The 18,278-nt window shown below is 47.4% G+C and overlaps 1 protein-coding gene across 14 annotated transcripts in view; it reads left to right on the top strand.

The window, feature by feature from the left end:
- Positions 1–13,135, top strand: part of l(2)k01209 (uridine-cytidine kinase-like lethal (2) k01209) — a 31,029-nt gene extending 17,894 nt beyond the window's left edge. For 12 of the 14 annotated variants that reach the window (XM_077640563.1, XM_077640562.1, XM_077640564.1 and 9 more), the window contains 3 exons: positions 1,467–1,661; positions 3,160–3,391; positions 7,400–9,591. In XM_077640563.1, coding sequence (XP_077496689.1) covers positions 1,467–1,661; positions 3,160–3,391; positions 7,400–7,449 — 477 coding nt within the window. In that variant the 3' untranslated portion in view covers positions 7,450–9,591. Of the gene's footprint in view, positions 1–1,466; positions 1,662–3,159; positions 3,392–7,399 lie in introns of all 14 variants that reach the window. The other 2 variants (XM_077640565.1, XM_077640571.1) reach the window with 2 other exon arrangements.
- The last annotated feature ends 5,143 nt before the right edge of the window (positions 13,136–18,278 follow it).

Below are 18,278 nucleotides of genomic sequence, written 5' to 3'. Positions count from 1 at the left end.
AACGATGCCTCGGCGGAGCTCGCATGTCACTTGCCGTCCGTCACCCCTCTTTGCAGTTATGCTTTTTTTCGTGCAACCCGTTTATAACAATTATCGGTTATAACAATGGAATTTTCGTGGCACTTGAATGTTGCTATAAGTGGACTCGGCTGTATTATGACAACTAAATTTGGGTGCCAGTAAATGGGCGCAAAAATGACTGCAGTCTCAAGGCCTTAAATACTAATGTATTTACTCGCGCAATGATCGCACTTTTTTCTAAAAAAATGCAAATTTAGTGGTGCGATCATTACGGGGATTGTTACAAAAAATTTTTGAGCATTGAAAATGCAAACAAGTTGCAAGTCAGACTTCTTGCAATAGCTATCACAATCATAACTAAAAATAGAAGTTGTGTAAGGCTTACCTTTGTAATAAACACACACATTGCACAGGCATCACATGAACTGCACATTGCCCTTTTATTTTTTCTTATTCAAAAATTTATTCCGAGTCCGAATCCTCTTTTGTCGTTGCTGCACGATTTGTTGTCGGAAATGGCAGTGTCATCGCTAGTGGCATCTTTGTGGTCCCAAAGAAAGTCGTCTTCCGTTCCATCCAGTGTGTTGGATATGCCAGTTTTCTTAGAACTCTTGGCCACTACCTGGTCGGGTATACCTCTCCACGCTTCGACGATCCACGAGCAAAGCACCTCCACGGACGGTCTTCTGATTTTGCCGCTCGGCGTCAAATCATGTTCGCCGCCTCTTCAGCGTGAGGAAACTTGCCCGTTTTGGGTCCATGGAAAGCCCGGCGAGTTTTGTTCGTAGCCATCACTTATTCGAAATTTGTCGACGCCGAAATATCTGGCAGCAGCACGATTGGAATGCTTCTGCGCGTAATCAATAGCCTTGAGCTTGAATGCGGCCGTGAAACTGGCATACCGTCCCATGGTGAAATGGCACCGACACACACACACACACGATCACAAAGCACTCTGCAGACTTTCAAAATGGCGTACACAAGCTGTCATAGAGCATGGAGGAATGAAACTCCATTTCTATGCGAGTTTGTATATTATTTTTGTCAAGAATTATGGGAACGCGTTTGCTGCGGGATGACTCCAGGTCAACCAACAGGCGGCTGCCGCTGTAGCAGTGCGGCACATCAAAACAAAAATGGCGGCTGACAGAGCAAGCCGAACGTAGCGCGGCAAGTTCAAGGTGCGATCATTACGCGTGGAGTAAAAAGAACAGAATTTTGAGGACAAAATTCAGGGTAGTGATCATTACGCGAGCGCGATCATTGTGCGAATAAATACGGTGCCTGTCACCATGTTGCCATTTTTTTGCACTTGTGTCACACATGGTGTGCGAAAAGTGTTTTCCTATGAGTCAGTTGGTTTAATAATTAAGTAGGTCAGCCCGCAGGGGTGCTCATTGCCGTTGTGCTTGTGTCATCCTCCCAAATTGCTGTTACTGTTGCAGGGGATCAGCTACAATGGCAAGCGCAGTGCAGCTGGCAAAATCTGTGGTGTGTCGATCCTGCGGGCGGGTGAGACCATGGAGCAAGCCCTGTGCGATGTCCTCAAGGATGTCCGGCTGGGCAAGATCCTCATCCAGACAAACCAGAACACGGGGGAGCCTGAGTTGTACTACCTACGCCTGCCTAAGGACATCAAGGTTAGTCACCCTTGCATCCTTTTTCCAGTGTTGCCACCTTGTTTGTTTTCCAAAATGACGTCAAATTTCATGAGACCGAAAAAAAAAATATTTTGACAGTGTGTTAATGATGTCCCTGTGTGTTTCTGGAGCCCTAGCACAGTAAAACTTTGTTAATGCGACCCCCTTTTTTTCCTGTCTCGATGGCCCCAATATGCATCTCCCTTGCGTCCGTCTGCGTGGTTCTTCCAGTGTACCGAAACTGCACTCGTCACGTGCTGTTCGATGTTTATTTCATGAAGCCCCCTCACATGCAACACTGCTGCTTATGATCGAGCTCCGCCACTACTGCACTGCACCAGGAAGGAGGCCATGGAAGCCGCAATGGATCATTCTGGGACAGTTTTGCTTCGACACTCCCAAAAATGTGCACATGGGAAAGCATTTCAAGGGACTGAGAAAGGTTGTCATTGCTGCATGGTTTGCTGGTTTTTGCCTAAAAAAAACGACTCATGCCCACTTTTTCACGCAGTAAATGTACAATGATGTGGCTGGTTGTGGCAGTTTTTGATAATTCGATCTTTGGTTAATTTGTACATCTTTTCCTGTCCCTTGAAGCCCTAATCAATGAGCTGTAACTATAGTAGGCTATGTCAATGCTTTGATGCAGACGAGCAGTGGACTGAGAGCATTAATTTCTGGTTCTGATAAGCAGTATCCCAGCTTTATTCCTGTATTGCAGTGCAGGTTAATGTGAGGGGGCTTTATGAAATAAACATCGAACAGCATGTGACGAGTGCAGTTTCGGTACACTGGAAGAACCACGCAGACGGATGCGAGGGAGATACATATTGGGGCCATCGAGACAGAAAAAAAAAAGGGGGTCGCGTTAACAAAGTTTTACTGTGGTAGGACTCCAGATACGCACAGGGGCGTCACCGACACACTGTCAAAATATTTTTTTTTCGGTCTCATGATACCCGCCGCGGTGGCTCAGTGGTTAGGGCGCTCAGCTACAGATCTGGAGTTCCCAGGTTCGAATCCGACCGCGGCGGCTGCATTTTTATGGAGGCGTTAAGGCGCCCGTGCGCTGTGCGATGCGAGTTTACGTTAAAGGTCCCCAGGTGTTCGAAATTATTCCGTAGCCCTCCACTACGGCACCTCTTTCATCCTTTCTTCTTTCACTCCCTCCTTCCGGACATCCAGAGATGTCACCACATTGTGCTTGAGTGACAGAAAGGTAGCTGCATGGACTAAAGACTGAGTGCAGGTTAATCATATTCTAGCTGAAATTAAGATGGAAGTGGATGTGCTCAGAACAGGTTGGCGGATGGCCTGTTTGCGTGGTAGAGTGAATAATTCACGAAAGAGAGGGAGAAGCCATCCAGGGCGGCGGAGATTGTGGTGCAGCATTGAGGTTAGGAAGTTAGGTGAAATGGGGTGGCTGCAGCTGGCTCATGTCAACAGTCCATGCATGGACCGTTGAGGGATTGGGCCTTTGATTGACTCCTTCCTGCAGGACTACACGATCCTTTTGATGGATGCGACGGTGGCAACCGGTGCGGCGTCCATCATGGCGGTGCGTGTGCTGCTTGATCACGACGTGCCTGAGGAGAACATCATGCTGGTGTCTCTCCTGATGGCCGAGTCTGGCGTCCACTCGGTGGCGTATGCCTTTCCCAAGGTGCGCATCATCACCACGGCAGTTGACCCCGTGGTCACCGAGAAGTTCTACATTGAGCCAGGCATTGGTAAGAGCATTGCCCAGATTTGTGCATTGGTATCAAAGGCTGTGCCGATTGATCAGACATATGCTGAGGGATCAGTTTGTCAAGTGCAACTGTTTTAAATCTTCGGTGCATGTTTCTTAATCTACAAATTAGATAGTTATACAGCATACACGCTTATAACTCATACTGCGGGAGTTGGGAAAATCCGCATTATAAACGGTACTGCACTGTAATCAAGATGCAGCTTTTCGATGCATTTGCGTTTCCAGAACAGCCAGCCTACCTTTAAAAGTGCACCTGACAACGCATGAGACGCACAACACTGCAGTCACAGGCGACAAAGAAGTTTATTTGATCTTTTAGTCGAAGCGAAGCGTTGTAATGAATGAAAGAACGACACTATTTCAGCCTGGCAATGCAACTGAACTGTGTTGGTAATGGCTTCATCTTCAAAAATAGTGAGGCACTTGAGCGCTTGCTCGCTGAGGTTTCTCTGCGTGTAGTAGAGCCGCAGTTTGTTGCAACCATCGAGCACTTTTTTGCACAAAACTTTTGCTGCACTTTCACTCATCTCGTCAGGCTCATCCTTAGATAGAGGCTCATCACGATTGCTCACTGCTGCCACGATGTCTTCACCTGTGGCGGCTACTTCACACACAACACCGTCGGGGTTGGCGACGACGACAAGCTTATCTTGTGCCGGTCCTTGACACACTGAATAGTACAACCGTTCAATGGGTTGAAACTTGAAACCATCATGCCCCAAAATGTTTGCAAGGCACCTTGCCTTGGCTTGCGATATCGAGCCACTCACAGGAATGCTCTGGACCCGGACCTCGCAAAACCATGCAAACAAAGCTGCGACATCTTCGTACTTCGACGCACAAATCCGCTTCCTTGCAAGCAAAGCGGAGTCTTCCTGCAGCTGTGGTCGCAACTTGTCGCTGTTCTTCTAAATAACGGACACAGTAGCGTCTGGCACAGTACTTTTTTTTGCCACCCTACCTTTTTTCAAACCACTCTTGACGTGCCTCACAATCCTCTTCTTGGTTTCGAGAGCTTGTTGTTTCCTGGGTTTCGGAGGCCTAGACACCATCGGAACTGAGGACAGCTGAGGCTGGTAGACTTGCTCACGTTGTCAGCTGACTTGCCTACGTTGTCAGCTTTTCGCTACACGCGGCGACACATATCACGCTCATGGGCTCAGGCGTGACAAGACACTGCCGCATGCACGCGTGGTATGAGCAGCACTTGCAGCGTCATACCATGCGGCTGCGGCCGCCGCTCCAGCATGCTTGTCTGGCCGTGCCATCACGTGCTTCCCAGTTTTATCCAATCAGTGTGCCCAGCGGAGGTGCATCGGACACTGAGAGGAAGAACGCCTACTTTGGGACTTTTTTTTTCAATCCTCTCCTGCGTTTAACCACGCTGACAGTGCCCCCCGCCCCGCCTGTGGCCCTCTTGAACAACCTGGGAAGCACACTCCTCGCGGCCGCCGGTACTCACGGGCCACCAGGCTTTCAAGAAACCGCACTAAACGCGGTCCTTGGTTATGTGCTGCCGCGTATTAAGCGGTACACCTGTACATTGAACTCTATGGGGAGCGAAGCGGTTGTCGCAAAAAGCCGCATACGATGCGGCTCGCATTATAAGCGGTTACGTTATAAATGGTCTGAGCTGCAGCATAGTGCGATCTGCTACCGTAATTTACTCCCGCGGGGCACCACTGCACAGATCGCGAGGTGCCGTTAAGCTCCACGCATGCCTGCTGCATCAGGACCAATCTGCGCATACGCAGTGGCGGTGCACGATAGCAGATCATGGTAGAGGATCGCACTATGCCATCAATCTCTTTTGTCACGCATGTTGTGCATGCATTTACTCTATTTATTTACATAATGAGTTTTTTCCTCACTTCACTTCTAGAACACATTGCGTGTTACTTTCATAACCAGGGTACGAGCGTAATATATTTTTTTTTTTTTGTGCTGCTTCTCGAGACAGCTACAGCGACTTTCACCCTTAGACTTGTAAGCCTTTAGGAGAAGCCGAGTTTCCAGTGACCTTGCGGGCTGCGCTGCATGCCAGCAGGCGCACATGGGCAGAGAGGGTGGGTAGGAACATGAAAAGTAAGTTGCATAGGCCGCTGAGAAAGGGAAGGCACTGAAGGAGTTGAATGGGGCAGGGAAAAGAGGAAGGAAGGGCGAACAAGCACAGGGAGTGGGCAGCATGAAACTTGCAGCGGCGTTTTATTTTTCCTAGGCTTCGGCTGTAGTTGGCTTGAACAAACTTTGATTGCGTTTTGGTATTAACATCTTTATTTACATTTTCTTGAGGTCTCCAACTCCCCCATCTCGTTATATACATGTAAATACAATACTTTGCACATGCACATGGAGCGTGAATCTGCAGGCTCATTAAGAACGCATTCATTTTGCCTCGCTTGTCTCATATGGGATGGCTGAGGACAAAAATATTTGTCAGTGAGCCATCGGCATTTCTTTGTATAGTTCACATGGGCGACTGGCATAGGTAGGACATTGGCAAAGCCAAATGGCTGGCTATACCATTTGAAGCAGCCTTGGCTCACCTGATCCATCCGTGTTGGCACAGAGGAGAAGTGTGGTGTACAATACTTGTTGGTCTGCCTCACTGCCTTGGCTGCTGCTGTTTTGCAAGTAGAGGCCCTAAAAAGGGGGCCTCATTTTTTGGCATTAGCAGTGCTCCAAGTATTCTGTCAAGGTGCTTCTGCATCCACTGCTAAAATGTCCTAATCCGTAGGTGGCTGCCTGCAGGCGAAGATTTTTAAAGGGGGACGTAGCTTTCAACACCGACTTTCTTATTTTTTGATGAATTTTGATGAAAATTACTTGTGCATGTTAGTAATGCTTTTAAACTAAAGTGTGCACAATTTCAGCACTGTTTTGGAAGTTTCTTTTCTACCAATTTTTTTCCCTTCTACACTGTGTGGAAAGCCTGCAGGCTCGACGAAGTGTGGTAGAAGACTGGTTCAACATTGACTATGTTTCTGAATGTAATGCTTTTAAACTAAAGTGTGCACAATTTCAGCACTGTTTTGGAAGTTTCTTTTCTACCAATTTTTTTCCCTTCTACACTGTGTGGAAAGCCTGCAGGCTCGACGAAGTGTGGTAGAAGACTGGTTCAACATTGACTATGTTTCTGAATGCTTTTGCTATGCTTGCCGACAGTATTAGATTTGTTCTTTATTTTCACAATGCAAATTTTTTGTTTTCATATTTTACATCGCATTTGGCATTGACATGTCTCAACTAAGATGTCGCACCAGAAATCTGCAGTTTATCAAAATGAAAACCAAGAGATTCTTCATATAGATTGGAAATGTGGGAATGCAACAAAACAAACGACGCCAAAATAGGCAAAACAGTCGTGAAGAAATCGCTGATTATTTGAGCGATTCCCCAATATGCAGTGCCATCGCAGTTCACAGAGCAATTTTTTCCGCATACTTCCTGGTGGCTTTCACCAGTGAAACTTGGGGCAGCATACAAAACAAGGCGTACGAGCTGATGCAATGCTATTTTGTAACAAAAAAAAAACTGATTTTTTGGTCATCTTTTATGATTTTAAAGTTGCGTCGCCCCTCAAGGATGCCAAGTGGCCTGACCTAATCTGGAGCCTTACAATATGGCATCCCTCATAGCCCATGTGTTGCTTCAGCATGTTAAACCCTACAATTTACAATTTAACAAAGGGACATTTGCTGTAGGTGCGCTAATGTCCACATTATACAAGTTTTAACTAAGGTTGAAATACTGACTTTTTACTGCCATTGGGAACTGATCCTTGCCTACAGCCGAGAATAATTTTTATTCTTGAGCTGTGGTTACCACTTTCGTCACTGTCTAGTTTCTGTTTCACATAAGTAACAAGAGTCTTTCTCCTGTTCTTTTTCACTCCCCTTGTTTCTTGCCATTTAATACCAGCGTGAGGCAGATATTGTTTTATTTCCTAGTAAAACATTTAACTGCTCTGCATTTTTCTTTCCAGGAAACTTTGGGGACCGATACTTTGGCACTGAAGCCCTCGAATATTTGTGACAGGCGAAGTGCAGTGACCGAGCGGCAGGCTCTCTGCAGCACCGCAGAGCAAACTGCCGTGTGCTGCCACTTGCGACATCCGCCACGTGAGACGGTGCTGCTGCCTAGAAATGTCCGATGAGTGACGGACAGTCTGTGATGCTGGCGTCGAATCTCATCTTCTCTGCGACAAATCATTATTGACAGGAACTCCCAGCCTTTTGGTTGAGGGTCAAAAGCGAATAGTTGAAGCATTGCTGTTACACACTGTGAAAGTGGCCTTCTGCAGACGATCCTGGGGCTTTGTTGCCTTTCAGAGTATGTTGTTGTGTTGGGCTTGTGGAGAGTCTTCTACGAAGAATGCTTGCCAAGTTGTCTTTGTGGAAGTGCTCCTAGAGAGGCAGTACGCTTTGCGCATTGACTTTTCAGTCACTGTGCAGCGGCGACCAGCCAGTGTTGCATTCATTCCTTTGTGCAATGAGACGGCACTGCGGTGGCATTACATTCTAGAATGTCCACTTAACGTGGACGCTGTTTATGCTTCAGCTGCATGAGCCTTCGGTAGCCGATGTATTTTCGTCGTATTCTGTGTCGTGGCTGTCCCGAACAGTCTGCCCAACAAATAAGAATTTGCTTTTGATGTGCTTGTTTGGGGTGGTCATCGCATTTTTCCGTACCAGTAGCATTGTTTTCTGCGTGAATCTGATGGGTGGTTTTTATTGGGTGGTTCCCCAAGTTGCAACCACAGCTGGGGGGCGGCGTGCTTCCTGGCGACACCTGTTTTGTTTCAGCCGGTTTCTCAACTAGAGCAACCGTAGGTGTGATGTAAATTTTGTATTGTGGTGCTAACTAGACTGTAGTAGTGCAGTTCTTGATTTGATTATTATGTGAAATTATGGGCCAAGAAAGCCTTTCTCTCATGATTGTATGTGCAGACTGGACCAGTATTTGCTAGCTGCTGAACTGCACTGCCATACTATGCGAGCTTACTGTTTTGCATATGAAGCAGGTTAAGGTATGAAGTCGCTGATGTATTGTTTATTGTAACAGTGTCTTTTCTTTGTTATGTGCACGGACAATGGATTTTCTCAGGAGGCGTTGCCTTTATACAAGACGTACAATCTACTGCCGCATTGGATAAGGGCACACATGTAATGTTATGTGGTTGCAGTGATTATCATGATAATTGTTTTTATTTGGAGTGCGAGGTTCATAATTTGCATGCTTGTTGGAATGCACAAGATGCCAGAAATACTGTACCATTGTGCTTTTTACAGAACGAGGGGTTGTGGCTTTTTGTCGCCTCTTTATGGGCAGTTGCGTAGTTAATCAGTCACCGATTGTGGGCTTCACGATTCGGTCCTGCATGTATGTTTTGCATTTCGTATTACGCTTTTGCTACACTGCACAAAATGTGAGTGATGAAATATTGCACATTTTGACATACACTGTGAAATAATTGTGGCATTTTTCATTGTGCAGATGCAAATGGACACATAAACCTCCCCAGTATGGTTGGTATGGGTTTTTGTAATGTGTAACTGTTAGGTGGGAATTATTTGTTTTCATTTGCAATGTTTTTGTTCTGTTGGCATGTTCAACATGCTTTTCTCCTTTTAATGGCAGAAATCTTTGTGTGATTGTCTTTGAGCCTGTCGCGAAAGCTTTTGCTTTTGTCATGGCATTGTGGTCCTAGGCCAGCCATGGTCAAGTTGACTAGTGCATGTTTCGAGGTTGCTTCTTGGACTTCGGACTAGTCCGTTTGTTTCTTGTGATGTGTGTATTGAGGGTAGACGTTTCTTGGACATAGTCACAATCGCATTGTGTCTCCTAAGGTTATTTTTCATCACTATTGCAGGCCATTGTAGATGTTTCTCACATCCTTTATTCTGTTCAGAATGGCAAAACTGAGTCTTATGTAGGGCCCCCTGCATTTTTTCCATATTCAATGCATTCAGAACTTGTGATATGTTCCTTCAAGATTTGGGTATTTTCTCTATTTTTTTTTGTTTGCCTTTGGGTGCCAGGACACCTTGGCATCTGTACAGTCATGGCAAGAGTAACTTTTTTTGAAAAACTTATGAGTCAAGGCCATCTCTTTAAGCAATTTTGGGTGTTTCTCAAGACAATAAACAAAAAAGAGTGATATCTTTGGTACTGTGACTGGGAGTATTACTGGTGCAATTCATAACTGACACTCTCTACAAACTGTGTGTGATGAGTTGCTCTAATTGCTGCTCACAGTGCAAAAAGTTTTAAGGGGCATTAAAAATAAAAATCGGGGAAAACAAGAAGCTATACTATACATATAGACTACCCTTCAGCCTTAAAGACGCAGGTTCGATCCCGGCTATGGCGGTCGAATTTCGATGGAGGCGAAATTCTAGAGGCCCGTGTACTGTGCGATGTCAGTGCACGTTAAAGAACCCCAGGTGGTCGAAATTATTCCGCAGCCCTTCACTGCGGCGTCTCTCATAGCCTGAGTCACTTTGAGACATTAGACCCCCATAAACCAAACCAGCTTACCATTCAGGAACACTACCCTCTTTTTTTTTTCTACAAGGAATAGTCACTGCATTGCTGAGAAAATTTTTAATGAAGTCATTGATATTCTCCACTTATGCCCGCATATAATGCGTGTGTAACATCACTTTGATGACTTCATCACTGCAACAGATGGTGAAGAAAAAAAATTGTTGGCAGTTTAACCCTGTATGTAAATGCTTTATATGTGCGATACCAGTTTTCTGCTCCTGTGACGCCCTCTCCTGCTATAAAGAACTCTGCTCAGAACCACGGCATAAGCATGTCCTTTGAAATCAAGTTCAATTTTTTCTTAAAGTTTAGCTGAATGAAATGGTTGTTCTCAATTTTACGCGGCAGAACCTTCAGCGTGAGTTCTGTCTCTACCGAAACATAACTATCGGCCCCTTGATCCTGCACTGACCAGTTATACAAGAGTCAGTGAACCTGCATGGACGGGATTCAAAGGGAGATCAGCTGTTCTGCAGTCAAAACAATGAGTAGGTTTGGAAGGATGTACTCACGCTGTACTCAGAGTACAAAGGAACCTTTTGCTGTCTCAAGGATATTTTATAGGTCGATCGTGCACACAGCAAAACCACTCGCACAACTGACCTCTGAACAGACTGTCTCTAACAGACCAAACATATTCGCAGTCACTGGGGCTAGGTACCACTTGTGCCAGAGTCGGTCGCACGTAGAACACACATGACCAAATGGATTGTCCAGGAAATCTCGCTTGAAGATGTTTGTCGCGGCAACGTGCTGCTGTTCCTCCACTTTCTGCTTCCGCTCGAAGGGCTCTCTGCTCTGCAGTTTCCGAAGCTTGTCGATCCCGCATTTCGGCAGCGTGCTCCACAGGAGTCTTCGACATTTGTTTCCGCTTGTGGTTACAGGATCCGCATGTACTCGCTGCGCTCGTTTTTCGGCTATTTCAACTTGTCGGGCACGCATATAACGATGCCACTTCGCTTCTGCTTGTCGCTTCACAATGACTGCAGGGTCTGTAGACTCATGCTCTTGTCGTATCTGATGTTGGTGTTCAGCTTGTCTTGATAGGTGCAAGGCATCTGAATCGACATTAGAAGACCTGGCATGAAGCGAACGTGAAGGATGTTGGAAACAAGCGCGGGAGCAATCCGCTTAGGGGACTTGCGCATGCTGTAGAAGCCACACGTGGCATGCAGCAGGCTAGGCTGGAAAGGAGAGATGGCCGTTTCTATCTCGAAAGCATTGGTACCGAAGTGCAAGTGTTATTCCGTGGTAGAATATAGTCTTGAAGTTGATGGGGACGAGGCCAACAAGTTCACAGAAAAGAATCGACCCCTCTCTCGAGTTTAACGATTGAACACCCTGGCAGTCATCCCTTCCAATTGTAGGATTTGGTGGCTCGAAAGGAAGAGGTGGACAAGGAACAGACACACAACAATAGAACAACCCCGCGAGCTGCCTTCTCTTCAGTTTCCGGAGGCAGGGCGAACAACTCCTCGTTTACTGACCAGGATATTGGTGCAGTAACACAGCAAGATGACAGGGGTTTTTTTTTCCCCTATCTTTGGCTTTTAGCCTAACGGGGGCCTCTAATTATTCATAATGTCGTCTCGCATTCGCTGTAGTACAAGTGGCTCACAGTAGCCATTTTTATTTAGTCACCGACTAGGACAATTGCAGCGCACCGGGGCAGTGCAGTTCCCTGCCTCGAGCGAGTCACGTGACCTCTAGGCCTCTGCCAAACCGCGCACACGTGCCACTGCTCGCGCTTCGCATCTGTTGCTCCTGCGGCTTCACACCGACACAGGACGCCTCTTCCGCCAGCGACCCATTTAGTGCTATCGAACTAAACAGTCCTCGTTTCGCTTTTTTTTGGTTCTTGCTTGCTGTGCTTGAAATTTGAGAGCCGCAACCCCGCGAGTTTTGTGCATCATTGTGGTTGGCGGGCCTCTAATTATTCGTAATGTCGTCTCACATTTGCTGTAGTACAAGTAGCTCACAGTAGCCATTTTTATTTAGTCACCAACTAGGACAGTTGCAGCGCACCGGGGCAGTGCAGTTCCCTGCCTCACCGAGCGAGTCACGTGACCTCTAGGCCTCCGCCAAACAGCGCGCACGCGCCACTGCTCGCGATTCGCATCTGTTGCTCCTCCGGCTTGACACCGACACAGGACGCCTCTTCCGCCAGCGACCCATTTAGTGCTATCGAACTAAACAGTCCTCGTTTCGCTTTTTTTTGGTTTTCACTTGCTGTGCTTGAAATTTGAGAGCCGCATCCCCACGAGTTTTGTGCATCATTGTGCTCGAAATTCGAGACCCGTGAGTTTCTTGCATTGTGGTTGGTTCACCTTGACTGCGCCATGAAATGCCCAGTACCGGAGTGCGAGAAAGGCATGGAAGAACGCTGTCCGTGGCTTTCGTTCCAAGCGCGAGTACGGCGCGCATCCCTCAGAAAATTCTGCGTCGCTATAAGCTTAGCTGCTTCGCGCATTATTCGCCGAGAGCTGTTAAGCTGTGCATGGTGCTGCCCAAGTCGACCGAATGGGTAATCGAATGCTCCAGGTGCGGCCAAGACCTCTACCGCTTGCGCCGGTTGCGTTCATCGCAGCCTTAACGGCCGGCGATGCTTGGTCTGTCCCTGGCGTCGGTCGACTTCCCGTTCGGCATCGCGCACCGTCACGGCAGATTCTTGTTTGCGGCGAGGGCGGCGGCAGGCGAGCGCTTTTAAGTCGAAAGCCTTAAATGGCTCATCATCAGTGAAACCCGGCATTGTTGCCCGTAATTAAAAGCCACGACTGATTTAAAAGTTGAAAATTGTTTTTTGGGGAAAGGAAATGGCGCTGTATCTGGACACATGTTTGGTCGCAGAATGGAAATCCACAGAATGTCCTAGGGAGGCCTAATAAGATCACAAGAGGATATCCTGTCAACATCTTCAGAACATATCTTAAGTTTCCTTGATATGTCTTACTGACATCTCCTTTCAGTCTTCTGGATGTCCAGAAAAAGTTCTTCCCATTGAGTATTAAATATGCGTGCACCCTGAATTTAGGCAGTTGCTTCATGCACATACAAAAAACTTGGACAAGGTAAAATCTTATTGAAACTTTTTATTTAACACTTGTTTGCTTGGTCCATTTGGCTTTAATCAGCATTTCCAGTGAGCTGTGATAATAAACTGATGACAAACAAATCATGGAGCAATTTTCAAGTAATGACTGATTCCAGGAAAGTTAGCCATAACTAAACATGACCAACAAGGAGACCTACATTTGAATCCTTTGAAGTATGTTACATTGAATAGATGACTGATGAGCACAGAGCTAAGGTGAGTGTCAATTCTCTAAGCATCTCATCAGTACCCAAAAGGCACCAAGCATCCTCACTTTCGCCAGAGGCATGTCGTGCTTCGCAACTACGAACTACATGAAACCTCACCTGTGGCAATAATACTGCCTAGAAGGTGGCCAACAGGTGCATGTTAAAGAATGAGTAACAAAAAAAATTACCCCTGCCTTCTTGGCAGTCTGTTGCTTCAGCCAATCTGCTGCGTGCTGCAACCATCGCTTTATGATGGTCTCCACTTTATCGACGGTGCTGAAACATTTGCTCTACCGCAGAGCCTCTGCAAAGATACTTATTACTGAGAAAGATCAACAGAAAGCCCAGCGATTGAGTTTACGAAGAGGTTTATTGTACTGTTAGCAATATAACGTTTCCCAAAACCATGTTTCCCAAGAATGCTTTAAAAACAGCAAAAGCTCTAAGGGTGTGTGAATAATACTTCAAACTGAATGAAACGCGAGTAGTTAAAGCCAAATAGAATATGAATATGATGCTTTTAGATATCTGCTATCTAAGCAAAAGCCATATTATCGAGGCACCAATTCAACATACCTTTAAAATAATTGATTACTTTTTACTCATTTAGCATTATATGCTACAATTGAGATACTTTGAACAATGAGAAATGGCCTAAAAGGCAGGTTTTACATATACCAATTTTAAACCAATCTGCAATGTCTAAAGTTACATATGATGAGTGGCGTAAGATTTAGGTTGTAGAACCTTCCCTTTCCTTTGTTGCCTAACCAACTGTGATGTCGAGCCACATTGTTGGCCATCACGTACTTCAAAAGCTTCCTTGTGGCAACCATTATATTTCCGCCGCCAAGACTTCAACTTTGAAAGCTGAAAAAAAAAACTACTTAGCTTCGGTCATGGCTAACATTAAGTTAAGGATTTCTGGAAACCCAAGCCACCAGTTCACTTTAATGTGAGGTGATTTCTGTGAAAAACCAGTACAAATATTAAGTAGCCGAGCGCCCTAACCACTGAGCCATTGCGGCGGGGGGCAGATGGGAGTGCCGAACCCTTTTGGTGGCTTCAATTGCGCTTCCCTCCGTGTCACGCAGAACGTGAAGCTCGAGGTAGTTCACCGAAAGGCGTCGCGGTTATTACTGGGCATTGCCACTTGGAGCGCAAATGACTTGGTGAAGCTAGAGCCACAACGTTGCGCCTACCTCCCACGCAGCGCCTGTAGTACAGCCTGTTCTGCGACTCGTCGAAACAGCAGCTGGAAGGCACCTCCTGCGCCGTTTGCACATGCGTGAGGAATCTCACTTTGTGGCCTTATTCAACACTATGTTGTACCTTGGAGGAGGCCGCAGCACATGGCTTTACCCCATAGCCTCCGGCTAGCATCAATGGAGAAGACAGAACTCAACTTAGTGAACAAAATTATACTGATGAGGTCTGAACACCCCATGACAACTGCAATGAGGTGCGCTGTGCGGAATTAGGGCATGCATACCACGACTACCTGCAGTTATACACACGACCGAGTTAGAAGAGAAGCACGCAATTCGATGCCAGCATTTTTTATACCCGAACAGGACAAGAGTGGTTTGCACATTTTATTGACCTAGTGTCATCCACGCATGAGGAAATGACACTTATTCGTCCGGCTCTAAACGCGATCAATATTAAAGGCAAGCAAGCAAAGGTGATAATCACCGACTCCGAGCAAGCAGTCCAGCTACTTCCAAAGCCTCCGGAAAACGCCACGCTTTTCTCTCTTGGACCACATCATCTTTCAGAAGCTAGCATAAACGCTGATGTTGAATAGGTCCGGTCACACATCGCAGAATGAGAGAGCTGACGGTCTCGCCAGTTTGGCCCGTATGTATAAGGCACCTCTGGCACTGGAGCACTGCGTTCCTGTTCGCGGCCATTTTGTGTCCTCCTCCCCCAAGCTTCTCGCACCTCTCAGAAGTCAAGCCGCGGACTTCGCTGTTCCGGCTACGCACCGAAGCTCATGGATGACAACCTGGTTAAGCAAAGTAGGCCTCCTCGCATCCCCAATTTGCACTGCGCCAAGTTCAAGCAGACAAAGGATGCATCTTGTAAAAGTGCGCCAAGTGAAAGAACGCACGAAATAAAAGGAACCTACTGTCTTTGCCAAAGTAGCCAGTCTGCATGGTTTCCCTCATGTATTCGAGTCCTTGCGGCTTACCTAAACATCAAAAGGTCTTGAAAAGTGAGGAAAAGGGTTCGTCTTTGATTACCAAGATTTATAGCTTGAGAGGAGGCATAAGTGCTCCATTACACTATATGACTGATAAGCAGACAATGTAGCCTGGTCGCTTTAAGAAAAGACGTCAGATCTGCATTGCCTAGGCTGGCCTTTACGAGATGCTCGAGAGGTCGGTTTCGCTCACGGGAACTGCGAGGAACTTGCAGTAGTACAGAGGATTTTCCTCGCTTCCTGGGTTCATTCTGAATACTGGGTGTTTTGTAGCACTGTCAGTGTGGCCTCATGTGGACTAATTTCAATATGGACTCCACGAAGTAGCTTTTTAAAAAATTTTTCGCATCATTGTGTGCAGAATTTTTCTCCGGTATGCTCGAATGCACAATAGTAAGCTAACCATGGCTTTATTCTTGAAACGAAATAATAAATAAGATACCTAAGGCGCATTGGTTGGTAATTGATCATATTTGAAAAATTACAGCGCGGAAAACGGGGACTTCAAGGGTAGAAAACACAGGACGCCCCGTGTTTTCTACCCTTGAAGTCCCCATTTTCCGCGCTGTAATTTTTCAAATATGTATCACCAACTCGCCCGTCTTGCTATGGTAATTGATCGTTTTCCAGACCTACTGTAGCCGCGTGCAATATTTTAAACTAAAAACGATTAAACTTCTTTCAGAAGAGTGTGGACTACGTCCAAAAATAAAACCGACCCCATTAATTCGGCGTTCGTACCCCTTGAAGCCTACCAACTAGATACGCTGTTTCCTACACAGCAGGCAGTTGCCGAGTCGGGAGACGCAAATTGATTTCATTGGAATAGAAGGAATTCTCGTTAGCTTGCAACTGCAGAGTTGTAGACCATGACGATAAACGAGCAACAGTGGCGTTTTTTTTGTTTTCGTCATTTGATGATTATCGTTCTTCGAAGACGACGACGATTGACCAATCTGCGAGGAGAGACGACGAAGAAGCTGTGACGTCGATGCCGCGTGGCGCGTGCCAGCCAAGGAGGTTACATAACAGCACATCATTGGAACGCTTCAGACGAACGGCAGTGGGCCTACGTGTAGGACGCAAGCAGCCATGGCTCTCGTGGAACGTAAGTGCTCCGGTGATGTTCGAGGTTGCGAGTCCTGGTTGCTCGGACCAGACATGGCCCACCAGTTCCTCTGCAGGAGGTCGCAGGGGACTCGGCCCCTACCCGTGCAGCGACCCTTTGGTGTCTCGATGCCTGCGCTTCTGCTGGCATTGAGGCAACGCATATAAGCGGCCCAAGCGACCCGCGCCACGTCATCACCTACCTGGCTGCACCGAACACTGATGGCAGCGTCCCTCGCTGAATTTTGAGGTGAGCAGAAACTTTTGTTGCTGTATCTGGCGCAGGTTTTTATTTTCTGTGCATAGCTGAGAGGGATTTCGTGTGGTCCTTCGAATATTCGAAATGCGTCTCGCGCCTCATAGACTGCTTTCTTGTAAACCATTTCTTTTTCGGTGCTTCCTTACCGCGCATTCCGGTGGGCAATAATAATTGGTTTTTTTGGGGAAAGGAAATGGCGCAGTATGTCTCATATATCGTTGGACACCTGAACCGCGCCGTAAGGGAAGGGATAAGGGAGGGAGTGAAAGAAGAAAGGAAGAAGGAGGTGCCGTAGTGAAGGGCTCCGGAATAATTTCGAACACCTGGGGATCTTTAACGTGCACTGCCGTCGCACAGCACACGGGCGCCTTAGCGTTTTTCCTCCATAAAAACGCAGCCCCCGCGGTCGATCATGCCAAAATTGTCGATTTACCGCACGTTCGAAGGTCGTAACGGCTGGCTAATTGGCTGCGCGTGTTTGAGAGTCCGCCCTAATTAGTCTAATATCTCTAGAATGTATCCTACGTGTAGGAAGGCGGCGTAGCGGTTTTAACGTCTCCGAGCGTCACATGAGCAGTGAGGGACGCCGTAGCGGTGGCCCTCGGATTAATTTAGACCATCGATGGTCCTTCAACGTTGAGCCACACGGGTGCCCGTGTGTGCCTTAGGAAGAACCACCGTAGCCCCTTGGAACAGTGGGGACAAGAAAAAGGGAGGGCACTGCCGAGCCAGGTATCGAGCGCGTGCTGCCGAGCCAGGTATCGAGCGCGTGCTCTCGAGCCAGGTAGCGAGCGCGTGCTCTCGAGCCAGGTATCGAACGCGTGCTCTCGAGCCAGGTATCGAACGCGTGCTCTCGAGCCAGGTAGAGAGCGAGTGCTCTCGAACCAGGTATCGAACGCGTGCTCTCGAGCCAGGTATCGAGCGCGTGCTGCCGAGCCAGGTATCGAACGCGTGCTCTCGAGCCACGTATCGAACGCGTGCTCTCGAGCCAGGTAGCGAGCGCGTGCTGCCGAGCCAGGTAGCGAGCGCGTGCTCTCGAGCCAGGTAGCGAGCGCGTGCTCTCGAGCCAGGTAGCGAGCGCGTGCTGCCCAGCCAGACGCCGTTCGAATTCTGGGGCTGAGCAGCCGAGGCGTACCGACTGTGCGAGGCTGCCTTTGTCCGTGGTCGCTTCCCCAGGAGCCACCCGGGCCGAGCCAACTGTTCGAGGTGTTCGAATCCGAGGACGCGGCTTTGGGATCCAGCTAGCTTTTTCGTGCTGGTGGCGCTGAGCTGACCTTCCAGAAGCGAGCCGGGACGACCCGACATTGGGCCTCTGGACTTAGCCCTATTCGAACAAAGCACCGGCGTCGTGACCCGAACGACCACCGTGGGACTTCCTGCGAAGGTGAGCCACACCTTAGTAGAGTTCATTTTTTGTCCCTTTCAGTGAATATTTTCTGTGTC

This window comes from Amblyomma americanum, chromosome 10 (assembly GCF_052857255.1).
Source record: "Amblyomma americanum isolate KBUSLIRL-KWMA chromosome 10, ASM5285725v1, whole genome shotgun sequence".
Taxonomy (NCBI): Eukaryota; Metazoa; Arthropoda; class Arachnida; order Ixodida; family Ixodidae; genus Amblyomma; species Amblyomma americanum.
Note: the sequence above shows the minus strand (reverse complement) of the source record. Positions and strands in the feature narration are given on the sequence as shown.